General features: G+C 44.0%; 1 protein-coding gene across 6 annotated transcripts in view; it reads right to left on the reverse strand.

The window, feature by feature from the left end:
- The window catches only part of RAD21L1 (RAD21 cohesin complex component like 1), a 1,165,932-nt gene that overhangs the window by 19,200 nt on the left and 1,122,922 nt on the right, over window positions 1-23,810 (reverse strand). For all 6 annotated transcript variants that reach the window (XM_078651710.1, XM_078651707.1, XM_078651709.1 and 3 more), the window contains one exon: window positions 20,698-20,775. In XM_078651710.1, coding sequence (XP_078507836.1) covers window positions 20,698-20,775 — 78 coding nt within the window. The remainder of the gene's footprint in view (window positions 1-20,697; window positions 20,776-23,810) is intronic.

The following is a 23,810-nucleotide window of genomic DNA, read 5'->3' on the forward strand; positions in this document are numbered from 1 at the left end:
GCACACTGGTGACGTGCCTAGCCCAAACGCACGTTAAAATTAAACACCATCAACATGGGGCTATCCTTTTAGCCCCAAAACCAGTAGCACAGCCTGCGTCGCATTTGCAAATATTCCTCCTTTCTTCCTCATTTTATTCTTTTTCAAATTTAATAAATTTTTCGTCTTTTTCGTTTTCACCATAGTCATTCGAATCCACATGCCAGTTTTTGCAATTTCCTGGGTTTCTCATGCTTAAGCGGGTCATCCGAACCTCTTCAAAAACACGTACAAAGGCGAAATTCATCAGAAGCAGTTTATTAATACCCAATGCATTTCGGGCCCCTGGGGGCTCTTCGTCAGGGGATAACTGAAAATAACAATGAAACATGTTTTTAGACACCTCTACTGTATGTACAATTCGTTTCATAAAAATCTGCTAGTGGTACACATTTATGCTCGCTTAATATTACACCCTCAGCTATCTGCTCTGTTCTGTGCAGATAGCTGAGGGTGTAATATTAAGCGAGCATAAATGTGTACCACTAGCAGATTTTTATGAAACGAATTGTACATACAGTAGAGGTGTCTAAAAACATGTTTCATTGTTATTTTCAGTTATCCCCTGACGAAGAGCCCCCAGGGGCCCGAAATGCATTGGGTATTAATAAACTGCTTCTGATGAATTTCACCTTTGTACGTGTTTTTGAAGAGGTTCGGATGACCCGCTTAAGCATGAGAAACCCAGGAAATTGCAAAAACTGGAATGTGGATTCGAATGACGAATGACTATGGTGAAAACGAAAAAGACGAAAAATTTATTAAATTTGAAAAAGAGTAAAATGAGGAAGAAAGGAGGAATATTTGCAAATGCGACGCAGGCTGTGCTACTGGTTTTGGGGCTAAAAGGATAGCCCCATGTTGATGGTGTTTAATTTTAACGTGCGTTTGGGCTAGGCACGTCACCAGTGTGCACGCAAAAGAAGGACATGGACTTTTAAGATGTGATGAACAAAAGTTTAAAAATAGGTGTGCAACCCAATTCAATGTGATATGTTTATGCCCTAACTGGTTAGCACCCACAATGAAACAAAGATTTAAATACAAGAACATAGTATTAACATCACCGTGAGTCCCATGCAGGTCGGACCAACAAAATTCATCAAGCATGCGTATTATCTGTTTCTGGAAGTCAGATTAATATTGAAAATTATTTTTCACAATGTACAATCATGTAAATGTGTTTACTTTTTAAACAGGCAGTGGTGAGCAGCAGAGATAAAAAGTGCACGCTCTTAAATAAGTATCGTAGAATGTTTTGAGCCCGTAAATTGAATGCATTATGGGAGTCAGAGTGTTTCATGCAGACACAGACTGACCCCATTGGTCTAATGTCACGTGGTAGAAAGAGGAAGGGAATTCGAGCGCATTTAAATGTTGGATGGCGGGTGACGTATTGTCAAATCTTTTCATGCAGGATGTGAGGAAGATGAATATCTAGAGCAGGTACGCGATTAAAGTAAACCGGTTGGGTTGTTAGGAACGGGAGAGGGGTGAGAGGGACAGCTTAGTTGAAGTGGAGGAGCAAGAAATCCTCACGAAGAGTGATAAGTGTTTGACCGGTAGAAAAAAGGAAGAGAATGGGAAAGCTACAGAGAAATGAGGGTTGACGAAAAAGGGAAGATTGAAGGAGGGGATGAGTGAAGCGCATCTGCGATGGGTCCTGCTGGAATAATTCAGAAGTGAGGGGAGAGAGAAAAGTGAGATGATTTGAAGGAAGGGTTTGGTGGAGAGTGCGCAATTAAGTCAGTTGGAAAATTGCACAAGCAATGGTGTTTAATTAATTAGAACGGACAGGTTCAGAACAGAGCACATCTGTGCAGATAGCTGAGGGTGTAATATTAAGCGAGCATAAATGTGTACCACTAGCAGATTTTTATGAAACGAATTGTACATACAGTAGAGGTGTCTAAAAACATGTTTCATTGTTATTTTCAGTTATTCCCTGACGAAGAGCCCCCAGGGGCCCGAAATGCATTGGGTATTAATAAACTGCTTCTGATGAATTTCGCCTTTGTACGTGTTTTTGAAGAGGTTCGGATGACCCGATAAGCATGAGAAACCCAGGAAATTGCAAAAACTGGCATGTGGATTCGAATGACGAATGACTATGGTGAAAACGAAAAAGACGAAAAATTTATTAAATTTGAAAAAGAGTAAAATGAGGAAGAAAGGAGGAATATTTGCAAATGCGACGCAGGCTGTGCTACTGGTTTTGGGGCTAAAAGGATAGCCCCATGTTGATGGTGTTTGGTTTAATGATACCCATAGGGTATACATGGACCTCCCCTTTACGGTGGAGTATGTGGTCCCAGTCATTAAAGGCCTGCCTCTGGGGAAGGCTCCTGGTCCTGATGGCCTCACTACGGCCTTTTATAAGGCATACACTGAGGAGCTGGCGCCTAGACTGCTGGCAGTCTATGAAGAGGCACTAGAAGAGGGGGTGTACCCACAGACTATGAGAGAGGCAACGATTCTCACGCTCCTTAAGCCCGGGAAACCTGAAGAGGACCTTGACTCTTACGGCCCCTTTCCATGATAAATGTGGATGTCAAGATACTGGCGAAACTGATTGCCAATAGATTACAGTCACTCCTGACAATGATCGCACTGCCGACCAATCCGGATTCATTCCGGGGAGGACGACATCCCACAACTTACGAACCATTTTTTCGGTGCTACACTACCTCCATCCCAGCGAGAGAGCTGTTTGGTTTTTCTTGACGCAACAAAAGCGTTCGATACGCTTGAATGGCCCTAAATTTTTTCCTTTGTGGGACGCATGGGCTTTAGTCCGTTTTTTTTTTGAGCCGCATTAAGTTGTTGTACTCCTTGCCCACGGCACGTGTGCAGGTGAATGGCCTATTGTCCGCACCTTTTTTGATATCGCGAGGCACTAGGCAGGGATGCCCGCTGTCTCCTCTACTTTTCGCTATCGCTATGGAACCTCCAGCTGCCCGTATCCAGCAACATACCGCACGTGGCATAGGATTCAGCACTCATAGTTTGCTGATTTCCTTATACGCGGACGATGTAACGCTTTATGTATTAAACCCAGAGGAGAATTTAGACCCATTGTTAAGAGAGTTTATCCGGTTCAGTGGGCTATCAGGAGTCTCTATTAACTGGGCTAAATCTGTAATTTTTCCGCTGACCGATGATAACCCTCCTGTGGTGTCGGAATTCCCTTTGCGCTGGGAAGCTGATGAAGTTAAATATTTGGTGATATGGATCAGCCGAGACACACAGGAGGTATGGCGACTAAACTATGGTCGAGCAATGACATGGCTAGAAGATAAGGTGCAGGTGTGGGCTAAATTGCCGCTCTCGCTGGCTGGTAGGATAGCTTTGGCTAAAATGGTTATATTGCCGAAGTTCCTATATCTATTTGTCAACATCCCGGTCTCCCTAACCAAACATTTTTTGACACCCTGAAATCACATTTCATCACATTGACATGGGCTGGGAAACAGGTCAGGGCCTCGTGGGATCTTTTGACTCTCCCTTTGAGACAGGGAGGGGCTGGGAGCCCCGGATATGCGATTATATGCACTGTGTGCACAGGCACAATTTCTACATTACTGGGTGCACCTGACCCCCTTTCGGCCACACGTAGCGGTTGAGACTGATACTATGGCACCAGTTCCATTGAAGGTCGCTCTATATCAGAAGCCACGTAGACCCCGGGGCGACATTGACTCAGCTGGAACCCGGTGCTGGTCAAGGGATGAGTTGCAAAAGAGGGCTGGAGCCCCACTGCTGTATGCCCCCCCTATTCCCCTCTCACAGAATCTGGTGCTGCCCTGCGTACGGGATACTATGACTAAGTCACTGGCCCTGAAGATGAAGCTCCAAACGTTCGAGGATCTATACCCTGGAGACTAATTCAGGTCCCCTCCTGCAGCGTCTGAGGGACAAGAGGTGTCCAGCTGTTTTTGCGCTACATGCCATACAAAAGCCTATGGAAAATGGATTCGTGGAAAAACATATTTGGGACCACCCCTTTTTTCTTTGCAACCCCCTGCTCAATCACCACAACACTTTGCACCATCTGCCAAAAAGATATAGGACTGCAAAGTTTCGTGGAGAGTTAAGTGGACGCAAAGTTATTAATGGTAAAAAATCCGAGAAATTCCTCTCTGAGACGCCTAACTATAACTACAGAGTGGCTACTCTAGAATCTATTCACATACATACAAATAAATAGACAAATATATTGCAGCAGGTGAAATGCTAAATAACATTTGCCATTACTATCTTGTTGGCCACTCTTTTCTTTCCCAAGTGCACAACTATGCCTTTTTGTTCTAAGGGGCTCCAGGTAGACACCTGTTTAATGTACCCAGCCCTGGGAGATGCCCCATAAATTACACGGGTACCTTACACATTCAAGGTATTTTCATATTGAACATTTGACTTATAAGTCTTTCTTGGGTAGGGTCATGAACTTGAGTTGTCACAAATCTCAGTATGTTCCAGAACACAAGAAAAATATTGCTTACTCTGCAAGCATCTATTCATAGCATGCAGTGCTATATATTCACATGCACTGCATGCTCCTGCTATCTATTGTTGAGCTCAGACATTTGCAAGTTGATTTATCAAAGAAGTCTTGAGTCCAGAGGTAGTGACTACTCCCTTAACTAGCAATGCACATGAGCATAGACTCCATATTAGATTGTTTTTCACCCAGTGGGCACAAGTAGTATAGAACGATGAGTGATCAAAGTCAAGCGGGCCGTGTGAATCTACAGCACTACATGCTATGACAAGATGCTTACAGGGTAACATTTTCCATTCCTAGCATCTGTTGAGATAGATACACATGCTCTGCACAGACTGGGCTAACGTGTGGATGATGCAGATGTCTGAAATCAGGTTTTTAAAAGTTTGACCAACCAAAGCCTTAATTCTGGAGGTGGATCAGGTAGCCAATACCGGTTCCATCTGCTTCAATAATATCCTGGACGGCAGGCTTAGAGGGTCTAGTTTCTTAGGGATGCAGTATTGGGCAAATGTTTTCTACTTTGCTGCATAGCATGCTTGTGTGGCATGTCTATGGGACTTCTGCAGATTGTCCATGTACTGCTGGGGAATACCCAGGTAACCACATTCTAAGTTCTCAAATGTGTGGCCGCTCAAATTAGTTGTTTGGGATCTGGATGTCTGATCTCCCAGATTCCTGGTGAGAAGGTCCAGAACGCCGGGGAGCATCTCGTGAATGTCTGATCAACTTCTCTAGCAGGGCAGAATACCTGGGCTGCCTGGCTCAGCTAGGAGCCCACCAGGATGAGGGATTGCTGCATCTTCCACACTACCACTGAAAGTAGCGGGAAAGGCAGAAAAGTGTGAGGAATGATCCCTGACCAGTGGATCCATAGTGCAATGCTCACTAGCTGCGAGTGTGCATACCTCGAGGCGTAGTTCATGCTCTTTGCGTGCTTGGAGGTGGCAAATAAGTCTACACTGGGAGTGCCCCAGCACTGGAAGGACTGATGCAAGACCTACTGGTAGAGTTCCCACTCGTGGACTTGAGGCATCCTGCTTAGCAGGTCTGCTTCGTTGTTGTCCATCCCCATAAGATACTCCATCAAGTGAATGCAGCAGTTGAATGCCCAATACTAGATGTATGAGCAAGCAAGACACAGTGAGTGGGTGTCCCCCTGCTTTTGGAAGTAGTAGATGGAGGTCATGCTGTCTGTCCTGAACACGACCATGTTGCATTGAATGAGCAGAAGAAAAACCTCCAGGTTGAGGCGCATCACTAGGAACTCTAGGTAATCCAGGTGATGGCTCTGCTTCTGGGGAGTCCACGCACCCTGCACTGTGTTCTGATTGAGATGAGTTCCCTTCCCTGCTGAGAGGTGTGCGTGGTAATGGCAACTGGAGAATAGGGTATAGGAAAGGCCTACTCTTTAACAAGTTGTTGCTCTTCCACCGTTTCATAAAGTGATGGTGGTTGGCCTTTACCAAAACTAGAGCATTCATGTAACCCTTGCCTGTGACCAATGTGCGGAAAGGCACTGCTGCAATGGGTGCATGTGAAGCCGGGCTTGGGGTACAATAGTGATGCATTAGGCCACCATACACAATGGTCCCATTACAGTTCTGACCGAGGTCGATGTTGTGGACGAAAAAGGTGTACAAGCTGGCCAAAGGGTGCATACCTTTGGGGGCTTGGGTAGGTTTCAGCAGTGCCCTTAGAACTAGTGGGTTGTGGAGGGATTGTAGATGGGACTTGGCAAAATGTACAGTGAACCGGAGGCTGTGGTGAAGTGAGATTGTCTCTCTGTGCTGGGAGCACTGTTGGCTGCTGGCACTCTTGATCAGCTAATCGTCAAGATTGTGAAAAAGTGGATGGCTCCTCTCAAGTGGGGGGCAACCACTGCCAGGCACTTGCTGAAGGCCCCTTGAGAAGTAATGATGACAAAGCGAAGTACTTTGAACGGATAATGCAGGCCATTTACCAAAAAAACACACCTATTGTCAGTAGGCGGGGTAGATGGTGCGCGGAAGTAGGCGTCCTTGAGGTCTAATGCCGCCATGCAGTCACCTTGCTGAGGAATAGGATGTGAAGTGAGTACACCCCTTTGCCCCATTGGTGCCTGGACACTGATTCAACAGCACCTTTCTGAAGGAGCACTTCCTTCTCTTTCTCTAAGAGACAGAGATGATCCTTGCTGAGAAAGTGCTTGTGAGGAGGAATGTTGAATTGTGGTGCGAGAAGTTCTAAGAAATTCCCACGCTGAACTATTGCTAACAGCCACTTGTCTGATGTGATTTCCTGTTATCAAGGGAGGAAATCTTGTAGCCTTCCATTGATAGTCATCGTATGATCAGGGGGAAGCAAGTGGAGTCACTGTTTGCAGGTGGAGATTCCTTTTCTAGAGCCTCCTTTACCCCTACCCATGTTATTGTTGCCACTGTAGGCCCAGATGGAGAAACCCTGTGGTGCCTGCTGGTGGTAGGCCTGTTACTGCCTCTGGTAGGTGAAAGGAGGGTCTGGTGAGGTAATCTTGCTACCTGTCCTGTATTGCTGCTAAGAAATTACCTCCTCAGGCTGGATGTTTAAAGGGCATTTATGGCCTTGACAGTGTCTTTTTACATTTTTCCATCATTTGGACCTGCGGGTCGAAGGCGTTAGCCATCGAAAGGGAGGTGGAGCTAATACATTGTACCTCCAGTTTAAAGCGGGAGACAGGCATTACTAGGATGCTGGTGTTTACCCTTCAGAAGGAAGTGTCAGCAGCATCCAAGGCACAACCGATGATGGCATTGGAGATGGTCTTTTTCCCGCCACCAATTCCTCTTCCCTACGTCTATACTGCTTAGGGATGCGCTTGAGTAGGCCCTGCATCACCTCGTATTGGGAGAGCAGGCAAGCAGTTGGCAATCCTGCAGTACAAGACTGCCTTCACCGCTACTCTTTTCCTGGTTGCGTTGAAATTCTTGCTCGCATTATCGGGAGGGGGAACATTTCCTGTAGCTTGGTTATTTGTGCACCAATGGGCATCGTCGACCACGAGGGAATTTGGAGGTATGTGGCCACATATAAGGGGGAGATGTTTGTTGGTAGTGAGCTTGTATTTTATCTCCACCCGGGGTGTGACTACCCTTGTGTTAATGGGCTCTTTAAAGGTGTATGTGGTAGTCTTAAGCATACCCTTTAGCATAGGGAGAAAGTCCACTGCGCGGTTGCACTTAGACGTCACCACCCCGAAGTAGTCATCTTCCTGGAGGATGTGCGTACCCACCTTGTGACGTGTGGCCACCCACTGTATCACCTTGTGGTACACTGTAGTGTCATTAAGGGAGATGGCCTAGCTCTGTTCAGATCTGGTATTGACTGGAGGATCAACATTGTAGTTGTTCCATGGGTCCTCAGTAGGCACTAGGTCATAAGGTGCGTCGTAGGGGTCTTCAGAGTAAAGTGGGCTACGTTCACTATGAGATGTGAAGTGATTCTTCTGGTGAATATGGAAGAGGAGCGGTGTGAAATGGTGGTGAATTGGGTAGGTTGAGTAAGAGGAGGTGGTAGAGGAGGAGGTGGTGGAGGTGCCACAGAGACGGCTGGTGCCCATGTCCTGGCGCCTCTTGAGCTTAGGAGTTGGGGAGGGTCCAAAGCATTTTCCTCCTCAAAGGTGAGCTTATTCTTTCGTGGCAAAGACCCTGTTGGTTTTAGGGTCAGCTTGGTGGAGATCTTGCCTGACCGCAGATGGATGAATAGGCCTTTCTGCCAAGTTTCTAGCTCCTCCTGCAGCCACTGAAAGATGGGTTGTTCAGACTCCTCAGAACCGGTCAGAGTATTTTATTGCTGCAGATTGTGCTTTAGGAGCTGAACGAGTTGTCTATTTCGAGACTTGTTTCAGTGCCGACATAGGATCTGGTGCCAAAGAAGGCTTCTGTGCCGGCATCCAGAACCCTCTCGGTTTCAAAGGGACCTAAGGCTTGTGTAGGACCTTCGGCTCGATAGGCAAGCTGGATCGGTGGCTAGAGAAGGGAGTGTTATTGGCTTTGAAGGCTTCAGTCTGTTTCGAGCATGGCCTTAAGACAGTGATGGGTTCTTTTAGTTTTTAAGGTACGAGGCTCATTGCCCCATCCCGCCGTGTCGACTATGCCTCGATTCAGGGCCATTGTGCCACTCTAAGTTGTGCGTCAGTGCCAACCACACTCATGGCTGGAGTCTTCATCTCTAGCTTTGAGGCATATGGGTCCTGTACTTCCTCTTCAGACTCGGGGTAAAACACATCAACGCAATTTCTAATTACAAGGAATCCAACAGGGAGGAACCCCAATGATAAGAGCAGGGCTCATAGCATGTTTCCCTCATATATAAGAGTGTTGGATCCATTCAGACAACAGAACTCCTATCTGTGTCTATAGGGATCCTCGTGTAGATTGATTCTCATGTGGGTCTTTTTCTTTATGAAATACTCTGTACATGTTAGTCCAGAAAATAGCTGCAAGAATATTATTGTACACTTGTGATGTGTTTTTAACCATCGTGTTATAAGGGTCAAGACTGGTGCTACAATCACAATTTGGCACGGAGAATGGTTCCTTCTGTGTTTAACAAATTGACAATTGTCCCTTTTTTAAATAAAATTTTATATTTGTAAGTGCTATACCTGAATCCTAGGGATTTTTATTTTAGGGGATATTCAACCTTTTTTAAATACAACTTGTTTCAATGCTCCTATGGTGTGATGAGTAAGTGCAAGTGAGAGGTTATCATACGTATGCATGTAGAAGCGGCAGATGTGTGTCACGTTCTAGGGGAGTATTCTGGTTTTCCATCAAATCAAGACATTACAAATTTCTGAAAATCCTCTAAATGTACTAGAATCAATATGGTTGATAACTACTTATAGTAGTCAGGAACGACAGATAAGACTTATTATGTACAAAAACTGGCCAATTGTGAAAACGGATTTCACACTGTCTCAAATCATGCCAGATGTTCCATGGATAACGTTTAGAAGGGCACCTGCTATGAGAGATGCACCTGTAAAGTCCAGTCCTGAGGCAAAAAAAAAATGTAAATGCTCGTCATGCAGGGCGTGTAAATTTGGAATCAATACTATCGAATTCACTAACGCATTTGAGTCCAAATCTACTCTGATCAAAGGGATATTCACCTTTCGCACTGACTTTGCTGTATACATATTACAATGTTCATGCCATCTCAAATATGTAGGCAGCATGAAGTTGCAAGTTTATAATCGTATATTATAAAATTTGCAAGCAATAGTGAATTCAGATTCCAGACTCACATATATTATTACCTCTGTATTCGTTCCACTTGGACCACACCTCTACCCATTTTCTGGGCACCCCCGTGCCACGTACACTGTCTTCTCCTGGAGCATGCACCAGTCAATGTCTGTCTTCCAGGAGGAAAGTTTTGGAGGCGCCGCTGCCCTCCATAACCTAGCAATGTTCTGTTTTGCGATTGCAAATCCCAGCGTCGCCCAAAGCCACCCCCGAGGTAGCATGTCCGTGGGCTCCCAGATGTTCAATAGGCATCTCTTTGCCTCCAGTCGCAGCTCCACCCCCCCACACTTCTTGCATACAGCGACATACCCTGTTCCAATAAATCTGCAGCACGGGGCACTCCCACAGTATGTGGAAGTAGGTCCCTAGTAGGTCCCTACCTCCCCGCACCCCCTCCTGCAGTGTCCATCCTCACTACGACCCATCCGCTGCAGTCTGGTCCCTGCAACGTATACTCGGTGGAGGATTTTTAGCTGGATCAGTCTGAGTCTAGCTGATATAGCTACTTCTTTAGGAGAAGCAAGCTCACTTCCCCACTCCTCTTCATCTATTTCTAATCCATCGGTCTCCCATTTCCCCATGAGAGTTAGTAACGGATCTGGAGAGTTGTTAATGAGTTTTTTGTATGTGAGCGAAATGGCGTGTTCAGGGAGGTGGCCATCCAGCAATCTATCCTCCAAGGTGGAGTATTCTGGAGGGCAGGGTCCCTGAGGGGATGTTTGACTGAAGGGAGTGCCTGACCTGCAGGTAGCGTAAGTGTTCTGTATGTGCAAGATCGTAAGTGCGTTGGAGTGAGGCAAAGGACACCACACCGTCTGGACCCCATAAGTCTTTGATGTGTGAAATTCCAACTAAGTCCCAATTGCGGAATCCCTTGGTGCAACTCAGAGTGCCCAGCCTCTCTGAGACCCACAGCGGGGTGGCCATCGTGAGGGTGTTGGCCCATCCCAGTTTACGCTGTACAATGTGCCATAGTTGGACGGAGTGCTGCGTGGGCCCAGTGAGTGGGTATCTGCCTGGCCTAGAGTAGAGCACCGCCTCAAAGTTCCCGCTGGGAGGAGCCACCTGTCCATTCCATATCCCGGGTCATTCCCGTCGCAATAGGTGCCCTGATTGAGGGCCGAGAGATGTGCAGCCCAATCATACTTTCGGATGTCCGGGAGTGCTATGTCCCCGTCGAACCACCCCAGTGTACGTTTCTGAAGGGATATACGGGGCGTCCCAGACCATAGTAGCTCTCTCTGTGTGGCTTCTATGATAGTTTTGTAGGGCGTATAGGAATCGTGGCAGCGCCATCATTTTAAAGAGCGCCGCCCTACCTAAGAATCCCTTTGAAACCGCTGTAGAGGCGGCAGGAGATTTCTCTCATACCTAGTGGCCTTCTCTTTGGAGATGAAGATCCCCAAGTATTGGAACCCATCCGTGGCCACCCTAGGTTTTAACTACTTTTAACTCCTCGTGGTCATACATTGGACATTCCTGGTATTTAGTACTGTACATTCTAGTACTGTATCTTAATAAGAAGTTAAGCAGCACTGTAGGTAAAACAACCTTTTCGAAAACTCCTTCTAATGTTCATAAGTACATCTAATGCCTAGAGTAGTGCAGGTTTGGCTCTAATTTATAATGAATGGCAACCAATGGGTGTCTTGAAAAAACAAGGAGAGGGGGTCGTAAGATCCAAAGGGATGGAGCACCAGAAACAGTATTAGTTAAAAAGAATTTACCTTTAGGATTCTCAATTACATGTACTCATTAGTATCACACATTCAAATGTCAAAATGCTGGAGCAACTCTAAAGGTCGGGACTATAAAGATATGTCAAAGTTTATTCTTTACAAAAACATATATTTAAAAATGATCAATTGATCACAGTCAATACAATACACTTTAAAAATAGTGCAGAAAGCACAATTATAAAACAATAAAAATCAATAATTCACAAAAAAACATGAATAGCAGCGAATTTCACATAGTATTACAATATACTAAACGGAAGGAAACCTACAACAGTCAACAACAATGTACCCTTACTGCATTAATCTGTTAATGACTAGGAACATTGCATGAGACAAAGAATCTGTCGCTATGCTAATTGTCCTGTTACAGATTTAACTGATGTGCTTGTGTCGACGCGTTTCGGCGGAACTAAAAGTTTATTTCCACCATCTTCAGGACAATTTTATAAAGAGATCCTTCCAACTTGTCTTCCATAAATGTATCTTGGTGCAATGATTTGAAGGCGGATCCTGATATCTTATCCTCGTGGTATTTTATTCTGACAGTATTCCAAATGTCTGCCTATTTCTTACAGATCCTGATCCTTAATTGGGTTAAGTTTCAAATGGCTGTCTTTATATTTAGAAATATCTTCTCCCGGACGTTATTTTATTCTTATTTGTTCAGCTGGTTCCTGTCGATGATATTGCCTCACAGATCGTTGAACAGGGAATCACAGTCTGAATAATATTAGCAGTAAGATATCTGCAAAAGGCCCAAGTCTCGCCAATGTTTTTTCAATTGTAGGGCTAAATTGCTCCTCACATCCAGCTTAATCAAGCAAACCGTACGGTTTTCGTGTATTATTTCGCCGCCATAGAAAAAAAGATTAACAGATTAATGCAGTAAGGGTACATTGTTGTTGCCTGTTGTAGGTTTCCTTCCGTTTAGTATACTGTAATACTATGTGAAATTCACTGCTATTCATGTTTTTTTTGGGCATTATTGATGTTGGTTTTATAATTGTGCTTTCTGCACTATTTTTAAAGTGTATTGTATTGACTGTGATCAATTGAACGAACTAATGGGTGTTACCAAATGGAGTTATTGATATATATATATATATATATATATATATATATACGCTCCAAAACTCACTCTCCCGTCCGAGAAAAAAGCAGTGGCACTCACGGGGTTATGCTTTGCAGCCAGTTTATTTCGTAGCGTTTCACAAACGCGTTTCGGGTTCTCCCTCCCTTCGTCAGTGTGTTACATTACACTAACGGGGCGCCTTTTTCAAATACCATACTTTAGGGCAATGCAAACAAAGGAGGACAATTCCGCCCCTAGGTTTGGGCACCATCTTGGAGTTTGTAAAGACGGCATAAGCCACGTCAATAAAATTGCAATATATACAAATGTATATACATTTCAATTTAACAATCGCTACCTAATGGCAATTACTGTATCATTTCAATATTCACATCGTTAATATATTTACATATTTTCATGATATCATGCATTTGTGACTGTAGTTTAAGATAGTGGCTAGTATTAAATAATGCCTCGATCAACTCATTTACAAATCTTGCAGTGAAACGGCTAATGTCGGTTCCCCTATTCGGAACCACCCCTGTCCTTCTTGATAAATCAGAATCTAGCCGTGTATCGGCCAATTCTAAAAACCCATCAATATGTTCAAGTTTAAGAAGTATTTGGACATTTACAATGCCGTGTTTTTTACAATTGAAATCCATTAACTTCAATACGGATTCCTCTGTCGTTGTTAATTGCCTTGATGTTAGATTCACGATGGTTAAGTTATCTGCTTTATTTACATCTTGCCCCTCTCTTGCTCCGGGTAACTCTTGGTATCCCATTGCCTTTTCCTCTTCCAGCCGCCCCTTCTGGTTTGTCTGTGTCCGCTTCTGGGGGATTGCTCTTCCCTCCCCTAACCATGACTGTCGAATTAAATTGAACTCCTCGTGAAAAGGAGTTCTCTTCAGTTCTCCCGAGGGGCCAGCTGTTTTGTCTTCGGATTGCTCATTCTCAGGCAGAGGTTTCAACTCTTACTGGTGCCCGTACTGGTGTGTGTTTTTTTTTCGACATCTCCTTCCTTGGCCCGGAGCAAGAGAGGGGCAAGATGGTAAAGCACACAACTTAACCATTGTGAATCTAACATCAAGGCAATTAACAACAACGGAGGAATCCGTATTGAAGTTAGGTTTATTCTTTTGCCCGCAGAATGGTCTTGAATTTACACAAACCAGGATCGACCTCTTTAAATTTGTGCGGAAGCTCAAGCTGCACCAATACTTTAAACTGCAACCTACGATTAAGGAAGCCAGACAAATCAAGGGCAGAATCAAAGATACAGATCCATTGACAGTAGATGACCTTACAACACTGGAGTTAATGGAGGAATTGCGGCAAGGAGAAGAATCAACAGGGGCTAGCAATGAGGACTCAATAACACAAAGGACTAGAGGGCTAGGGATCAAACAAGGAGGCACCATGCAGCAAATTCAAGCCAACCTCACAATTTCTATCACAGATGTCCCAAGATGCAATTGACATTTTCTCGGAGGCAGTAATCAAAGATCTGGTGAAACTTCGCGAGAAGGGCAGTCGTGTGCCAATGGGAAGAAACTTAATGAAAGCCCAGGAGGAGGCCTTAAGAATTTTACAAAATGAATCTACTGTGATTTGCAAACCCTCTGATAAAGGGGGGGGGGGGGGGAACATTTTTCTCATGTCAAGGGAACAATATGTGGGGGAAGCCCTACGTCAATTAACTGACAATCGTTACTACGAACTAACGACAAAGACCAGATATCAGGACAGTGTGACAAAATACCACTTATTAATTAAGAAGTGGCATGTTAATCTATGTTGGCTACCGAAGAATATCTTTTTCTCAGAACCACCAATCCAGTAATTCCCACTTTTTTTCACTTACCAAAGATACACCTGGCAGACCCATAGTATCATCTCTGGGAAGTCTGACTAAAAATGTGTCTGTCTTTGTGGATCATTTTCTATTCCAACCAGTATTACAGTTATCTTCATACATCAGAGATACTAAGGACTTCATCGCCCGTATTGAGAACATAGAATGGGAGCCATCTTTCAGCTTAATAGTACTAGACATCACAAGTCTCTACACTTGTATAGACTATGGACACGGACTAAATGCTAACTAATTTTTCCTGAATAAAAGAGCACTAAAGTTTGCGGAACACAACAAAATGTTGATTGAGCTTATTGAATTTTTCCTGTTCAACAACATCTTTTTGTTTCAGGGAGCCCCCAGCTACGCAAATTTATTCGTGGGCTGGTGGGAGGAGCAGGTGGCATGGTCCCCATCAAATGCCGGATGGACAAAAGATCTAGTTACCTGGCACAGATATATCGACAACCTCTTCCTGGTTTGGAAGGGGTCAGTTGACTACGCAAGAAAATACATTGAACATCCTAACAAGAACAATGTCAACTTACAGTTTACAGGCGAGATTAGTTCAGTGGCAGTGAACTATCTCGACCTTAAAGTTGAGATACATGATGGCAAGATTTCAACTGCCCTGTATCGGAAGCCGACTGCGGGCACTAGCACGTTACATGCTACGAGTAGCCATCCAGTTCAACTGAAGAATAGTATACCCTACGGGGAATTCTTGCATTTAAAACAAAACTGTTCTAGAGAATGTGACTTTGTCAAGACAGCTAGAGATAGTCTGGAGAGATTTGTTGCCAGAGGTTATAATTTAGATCTATTGGAGAACACACGGAAAAAAGTGAGCAACATACCAAGAGAAAAACTGATAGGAGAGAACAAAAGAGAAGAGAAGAATTATGAGGGCAAATTCCGCTTAATCACCACATATTCAGAGGATGCAGATTCTCTAAGAAACATCCTCAGCAGGAACTGGCATGTCCTACGAACAAACTTAATCATTGGGATGGATATCCACAAGTTAGGTTTAGAAAAGCTAGGTTCCTTAGAGACAGACTGGTTCATAGTCATCTAGCTACTATTACAGCCAAACAAGGGACATTAAGTGATATGAAAGGCTTTTACCCTTGCGGCAAGTGCAAGGCTTGCACCTTGAGTAAAAGAGTACTAACCTATGAGATCAAGGGGATGAAAAGACGCAAAACCATTAATAAATTTATGACATGCCAAACCACACATGTACTCTACTGCCTGACGTGCCCTTGTAATTTAAGGTACATCGGTAGCACTATACATAGTGTGAAGATAAGGGTTTTAGAGCATATGCGTGCAATTACAAACAAGGATATGAGTTATCCAGTGGCGAGGCACTTTGCCATAAAAAATAAAGGCAACAGGGATCTATTGCAATACTTTGGGTTGGATCATGTACCCCTCCATATTAGAGGGGGAGATAAGAGTGTTAAAGCTGAGAAGATTGGAGTCAAGATATATAATTGCTTTACAAACAAAGACTCCAAATGGACTGAACAGTGGTGAAACGTTAACAGTACACCTAGGGTGCAGACGAAATCGCATGTAGAGAAAGCTTTAATGGATTTCAATTGTAAAAAACACAGCATTGTAAATGTCCAAATACTTCTTAAACTTGTACATATTGATGGGTTTTTAGAATTGGCCGATACACGGGTAGATTGTGATTTATCAAGGAGGACAGGGGTGATTGCGAATAGGACATTAGCCGATCCTGGGCAATATTTGTAAATATGAGGTGATTGAGGCATTATTTAATACTAGCCACGATCTTAAACTACAGTAAAAAATGCATATCATGAAAATATGTAAATATATTACCGATGTGAATATTGAAATGATACAGTAATTGCTATTAGGTAGCGCTACGCGTAGATACGCAAAGTGCACTGCGAGCTACGCGAACTGCATAGTGCACTGTGCAAAATGCTGGTTGCACTGATTGTACAGTGCGGACAAGCATCCGGCACTGTACAATCAGCGCAAACCGCATCTTGCACAGTGCAAGCGGTCGTTTTCTGCCGCTCAAGTAGATTTCTACTCGAGCGGCAGCTTTCTCAACGCGAACTGGTATTTTCTCATTGAGAGCGGTCGCGGGCATATGCGACCACTCTCAATGAGCAACTTGACCTCCCCGCATTGAGAATCTCGCCGGGAGGTTTATTTTCCAAGCTTGGGATCGGCACCTTGATGATGCTGATCGCGAACGAGGAAAAAGACTCGCCGGGATGTCATTTTGCTCGCTCGCGGTCGCCAACTTGACGTTGAGGACCGCGAGTAAGCAAAAAACTACCTCTACGCCTGTTTGCACTGTGCTACGTGCAATTTGCGAAGTGCGAAGTAGGACAAACTTCGCAAACTACACGAGCGTAGAGTAGTACTTCGCACAGGGTTACTTATGTGACCTCGCTGACGTCACGTCCGCAGACGACGCCAGAGCAGAGTCACATGGTGCCACCCCAAGCACGCAGAGATTCTGTGGCAGAATATTTTCGGATCCAGTTTCACTCCTGGGGATAATTCTACGTTAAGGAATCTGCGGCTAGTAGTCTCTATCAGATATAGAGATTGTAGCAATACAACACCTGTTGATAAAGCACAGTATATTGAGGTCAAATCGTAATTGGAAGTACCTTTTTTGCTATGACTTAGCTATGTATAGTATGTTTTCTAGCTCTACTGAGGGGGAGGGGCAACATATGATTAGTTTTACTGTGTCACTTTAAAATGATTCACTGTGGTCCAGCGCGTCGTGTGCTCAAGCCCGCGGTGACGCGGGCGAAATGCGCAATGCTGGGCACTTGCCACATGAAAGCTGTTTGATGTTATACTATCACCGGAATAAAAAGCACTTTATTTAAACTTGCCCCATGTGGTCGGTACCAGATTCTTGCCATGACGCAGGCGCTCCAGGACTTTGATATTAAATAACAGACAGAACTGAGTAGAGCTCAATAGAGACACAACGCGCAGTAGAAAATCTGAGGGACAGAGCTTCTCAGAGGAGTGTTAAAGAGGGTGGGGCAACCTGGCTAGTTGTAACCTAAGTCTGGACTCTTTTTAAAAACAAAATGACTAGGATATGTTACTAAACTGAGGGACACAGGGCCTTTATAGTCTTTCTTTATTATCACACTGCTTTCTAATGATACCATGGCACTCCCATCTTGATGATGGGGAATGATTCAAGCATGTGAATCTATCGGACGAATCAGCTTGTAACCAACGACAAGGCAGGACACACCCTCGAGCCCATCTTCGCAGGAGGATACAACATCCACTTCAGCCAAACCATGCAACCCATCTGGACGGATCACCACTGCGTACACTTCCATGTCAACAAACCCTATGACCCCAAACCTGAACCCCGCTCAACATGAAGAAACTGGTGAAGTCACTGAGGAGCACCTCAACTCCACCCTCAAGCTCGAATGACGCCAACCTCGCAGCTAAAGAACTACACAAATGGAACACCAACTACGTGGATGAACTTGCACCCCTCAGCAACCCCAAAAGACAGCACCCCAGAAAGGCTACCTGGTTCACTGCCAACCTCCAAGAATCCAGACGCACCTGCAGACATCTCAAGAAGAATTGGCAAAACAGCAAAACCTCACAAGACCGCGCCACATACAAGAACACCATGACAGAATACAACCAACTGATCCTTCATCCAGCATAAGATCACCGCCAACTCCAGCAACTCGAGGGAACTCTTCGGCATCATTCAAGAATTCACCAACCCCCCCAGCGAGGCATCGGACGTCAACCCCTCCCAGGACCTCTGCAACAAACTCCGCTCCTACTTCCACCTGAAAATCAAGGCACTCTACGACAACTTCAACAAACAGACACCGACCTCCAAGACCACTCCCCCCTACGTCAAAGCCAACTAACCCACCATCTCCGCCTGGACCCGAGCCACCACCGAAGACACTGAATCAACCATGAAAGGCATCCACTCAGGGGCACCACGGACCCCTGCCCTCCGCACATCTTCCACAGAGCCACGGGCGTCATCGCACCGGAGCTACGATGCACCATCAACGCCACGTTTGAAACATGCACCTTCCCCGATGAGTGGAAACTAGCAGAAGTCAAGCCCCTGCTCAAGAAACCCTCGGCAGACCCTTCAGATCAAGAACTACCGACCCATCTCCCTCCTCCCCTTCATGGCAAAAGTCACTGAAAAGATCGTCAACGCCCAACTAAGTTAATCGAAGAGAACTCCATCCTCGACCCCTCCCAATCCGGATTTCGCAGCAAATTCAGTACAGAGACTGCCCTACTCGCTGACACAGATTGCATCCACACCCTCCTTGACCAAGGCCACAGTCTCCCACCGCACACTTGCCATCAGGCTCCATGCAGCCGACATACAGGGAACCACCCTCAATTGGCTCCGCTCCTTCCTGACCTGAAGAACCCAAAGAATCAGACTGAGATCCATCCTCTCCACACCCACAGAGATCAACTGCGGAGTTATCCAATTATCCTCGCTCATCCCAACGCTCTTCAACATCTATATGGACCCCCTCTCCGCCATCGTCAGAAAGCACGGATTCGACATAGTCTCCTACGCTGATGGCACCCAGCTCATCCTCCCTCACCACCAGAATCAGCTTCTAGGAAGGAATGAAGGACGTCACATCCTGGATGAGCAGCAGCTGCCTGAAGCTCAACTCAGAAAGGACAGAGGTCCTTGTCCTCTGACCCTCTCCCACCGCATTGGACAATACCTGGTGGCCCATTGTCCTCGGACGTCCCCCACCCCCACAGACCACACCCAGAACCTCGGCATCGTACTCAACTCCTCCCTTTCCATGACTCGACAGATCACCGCCGTCGCCTCCACCTGCTTCAACACCCTCTGCAAGACCTTCAAATGGATCCCCCCGAATCAAGAAAGATCGTCACCCACACACTCAAAACTAGCAGACTAGACTACGGAAACACCCTCTACGCCGGGATCAACAAGTCCCTGCTCCGCAAACTCCAGACCATACAGAACATCGCAGCCAGACTCATCCTCGGCATCCCTCGACATGATCATCACCCAACATCTGCAAGACCTCCACTGGCTCCCCGTCGAGAAGAGAGTAACCTTCAAGCTACTCACCCACACCTACAAATGCCTCCATAACACTGGGCCCCAATACCTCAACGAGAGAATCTCCTTCCACGTACCCAATAGAACCCTCCGATCCGCCGCCCTCACCCTCGTCGAAACCACTCGCTTCCGCAGACCCAGAATGGGCAGAAGAACCTTCTCCTATATTGAGGCTAAGAGCTGGAACATGCTCCTGATCAACAGGCATACCCCCTCTCTGAACATCTTCAGGAAGACCCTCAAGACCTGGTTCTTCGACTGATCGGAGCTGCTTACCTCTACCCCCGTGCCTTGAGACCCTCACAGGTGAGTAGCGTGCTTGATTATTCCCTGATTGATTGATTAAAGATACAATACTGGAGTAATAACGGATATATGTTTGGGTACATCATGACATTGTGTATTGTTTATCATTTGCAGCCATGTAAAGGTCCTCATGTAATGATACGTGGGATACCAGTATCCCACGTATCCAGTCATCTCACTGTAACTGGTTTCAGTCCATTCTGGTACAGGAGGTACCTTTAGGTGGTTAATGCATCTGTTCTAGCATTGGTGGTGGTGTTGTTGATTTCATGGCTAAAGCTGCTCAGGCATCATCTAGAACTGACTGGGTGGACTTCTAAAAAACCTTTTGAATACAGTTAGATGCCTGGTGATACATCTCTAATAAAGGGATTCTGCAGGGAAGAGGAAATGGTGCTATATATTGTGAATAACCTTCCAAACTGCTGTAATCATTCAAAAGGTTCATGCTTGTGATGACATTTTCTTAACAGAAAACCTTTGTGTAGAAACGGGATTATGATTAAGGTGACAGAGAAAAGCAAGTCCATATTTACTGCCAGTGTAACCATTCTCAGATAAATTAAAAACCCCATAGCTGAACCTGTAAAGCAGCATCAATAGCATCTAGATAAGCTCAAAAGTTGTGAGTTATTATTTTAAGTGTTTATGACAAATGTAGAATATGAAGCATTCCCAGTGCCATAAAGGCATCAGGCCTCATACCTTATCGGCTCCAATACAATTACAAACATTTTCAGAGTAAATGCAACAGATATCTTACACGTAGCATGCTTAATATTTGACGTGTTCTTTTGTTCCACCTTCTGTCCTCGTTGTCCTGTTCACACTCCATGGCATCCTGTCAGGTAAAAAAGAAAAGGTTGATGCAATAAAGAATCCTACAGCTTAAAAAGAACTTTGCACCATAAACGTGTGTTGAATAAGCCTCTTTATTGTGAATAAAATATAATTTACGAGGAAAGCTATATCTAGAATTGTAAATGTATTGAAACCTGTAGTATAAACATATTACTTGTTTCTTTCCTGTTTCCATACCAAAATAAAGTAACAGAAACAGCTACACTTTCATATCTGTAGCGATACATGAAGCAAAAAGAACTTTCCAAACTTCTAACTATAGGGCTCTCATGGAGAATATTCTCCACTTTTCATGAATGCACAGGGAATCCTCAAATTAGTACTGAGAAAAGCATTGGTCAATATCTTCACACCAACAGATGTCAAATGATTCTAACTAAAGTGTAAATGTGAGGATTAAAAAAAAGTTATGTCCATTCCTTCGATGGAGAACAAACTAGACCTCAGAGCTCTTAAGAGAATACCATATGAGAAATCACTCACTGATTTCAATCCATTGTCTTGTATTCCTCGCCTCTATTCTATTTTCTGCATTCAGGTTCTGCTAGAACATCACTCAACTCCCTATAACTGAATCTTTTTCTCCCCATCTACTTATTTTAACCATTTTATACAGTACTAACACATGTGAATGTATGAGAGAGTTTTACATTTATTGGTTACAATACAATTGGGATGACAGAAAATGTAAGGGATAGGGAGGATAGCAGATCATAACTAGTTTAGGTACAGTCAAAACAAATGTCTGAAGGTCAATAAGCGAATGTTTGAAGACTAATTCCACTGGCAGAACATTACAAAAGCATTTACCACTCCAAAAAAAGGAATAGTGCTGGACTTAAGTTGTTACGATCTTAAGTATCTTTAAGTATTTAGAGAGCAGGCTTCTAAGTCTCGTCCATCCAAGATCTTGGCCAGATAGTACAACATATTCAAGTGGAGAACTTTATGAGTCAGACAGGCAAATTTAAAGCAGACACTGTCTTTAATTGGTGTACATGGGAATCCAACAAGTATATAGAAAAAACAGTCAAAACATTTGGTTGAAGATAAGAGTCTAGCTGAGGAGTATAGAATGGATATAAAAGGATTGTGCAAGGTTTGAAACTCCGAAATACAAATGGCATTGCTAAAGTTCAAGTAGGAGAAAGGATATTAGTTACTTACCTGTAACTCCAGTACTCCAGGATTGGTAGCTTTCATATTCACATGCTTGAATAATTTTCAGTGATTGTGACTATTAAAAAGCTAAGAAGCTGCTTTATTTTAATGTAAAGGCAACCTGTAGCACTTAAAAAAGAAGGAAGGAAAACATCTCTCAACACTGGTTCACTAGAGGGTTTTCCCTCAATTCTTGAATTGTTCCCTAAATAGAAATCTAAACTATTACAAAGACAATCCCAAAAAAAGGAGTACGTGGTAGAAGACTTAAAGTCCCAAGAAATGGGCTTAAATGAAATAACTGTAAACACTCCTTTAAATACACAACTATTGTCAGGAGTCACCTGTGTCCCACATCAAGAACACTCAAAAAATTCTGGTAATAATGGAGAGAATTATTCAGGAATAATACCCCTTAATTATACTGTCCCTGACGTGGATTTGAGTACATTAGCCCAGTAGAGGTAAAATAAAACACCAAAGGAAATCAACAGCGCACTGCGTGTCAGTTGACCCTAATAATCTTTCTTGATCATCTAAACTAACACTGAATAACTTCTTACACCCACCAGGAGGGTGTGTGCAGGTTTCTGAAGCATACAAGCACTACAAAGAATACTAGAATCAATGATGTCGGTTCTTGAAAAAATGACAAGTAATTCAGACCATAACCTGGAAATTCTAACTGCAGTACTGAAATATCTCACCATAACAACCTCGAGCCAGAACTTCAAGGATGGTCAACATAAGAAAAGAAAAAAAAAACATACAGGCACTTAAGAAAAAAAAACTAGAAACAAAAGATAAAAGACAATCAAGGGCAACACAGACAGAAAACTCGAAAGAATGGCAATAAAAAGTCAGAAAATAAAGATTTAGAAACTATATCCTCGCTATGTGAATTGTTTTCAGAAGGTACTGAGGACCAACAACAGCCCTCAGTGGCATCTTTCCCTCCATGCTACTAAACGGACAATGAAAACAAGCAACAAGGGGTAGAAGTTCCAAGTAAAAGGTGGAAACTGAACAGGGAAAATCGCATGATCTCACAAAACCAGACAAATTTGAGATAAAGACTATATTAAAAGAGAACATTAGTCCCCCTCTCACCGAGAAAACCACAGCAATGGGGATGGAGACAGTCTGCTTCTGATGTTTTTATTTATTTTTATTTTATTGTTTCATTACAGGGAAATACAGCAATACAAATAAACAAGCAAAAAATGCATCTTGGATGCATACAGAGCATAAGAAAACTTATAGAGTCCCACAAATTAATTAAATCCAGTCAGCGATTGGAACCCAAATTTTCTCCCCCAAAGTTCTTCTTTTGATGCCTTTTAACTTATAAATAGCAGACTCAATATTATACATAAACAATAATTTTTCACGCCAAGTAAAAAAGGAAGGAGGATCTGAGTTGATCCACTTCCTAGTAATACAAGCTCTAGCCACTGCCATACAAATAAACAAAAAATAAGTTACTGGTTTTGATCTAGAGATAGAAAAGTCCATTCCTAGTAACACCATCTCGATGTTTACTGTGATGTCACAATTGAGAACGGCGGCAAGAAAACTTTCAATTTGTTGAAAAAAACTCCTAAGTTTAGGACATTGGAAAAACATATGCAAGTCGTTAGCTGCATACAACCCGCATCGGCTACAGCTCGTTCCAGTAGTGGTGCTCCACTTAACAACCTTGCTGGGAGTATAGTAGAGATCATGTATGCACATAAAATGCTGAGATTTCATCATCCCTGTAATTAAACATTCTGAAGCACACATCTATACCAGGGAGGCCTAGTTTACTAACCCATTTCAGCTGGCATTGTTCCATATCATCCCCACATTCCT

The sequence above is a fragment of the Lissotriton helveticus genome, chromosome 7 (genome assembly GCF_964261635.1).
Source record: "Lissotriton helveticus chromosome 7, aLisHel1.1, whole genome shotgun sequence".
Lineage (NCBI taxonomy): Eukaryota > Metazoa > Chordata > Amphibia > Caudata > Salamandridae > Lissotriton > Lissotriton helveticus.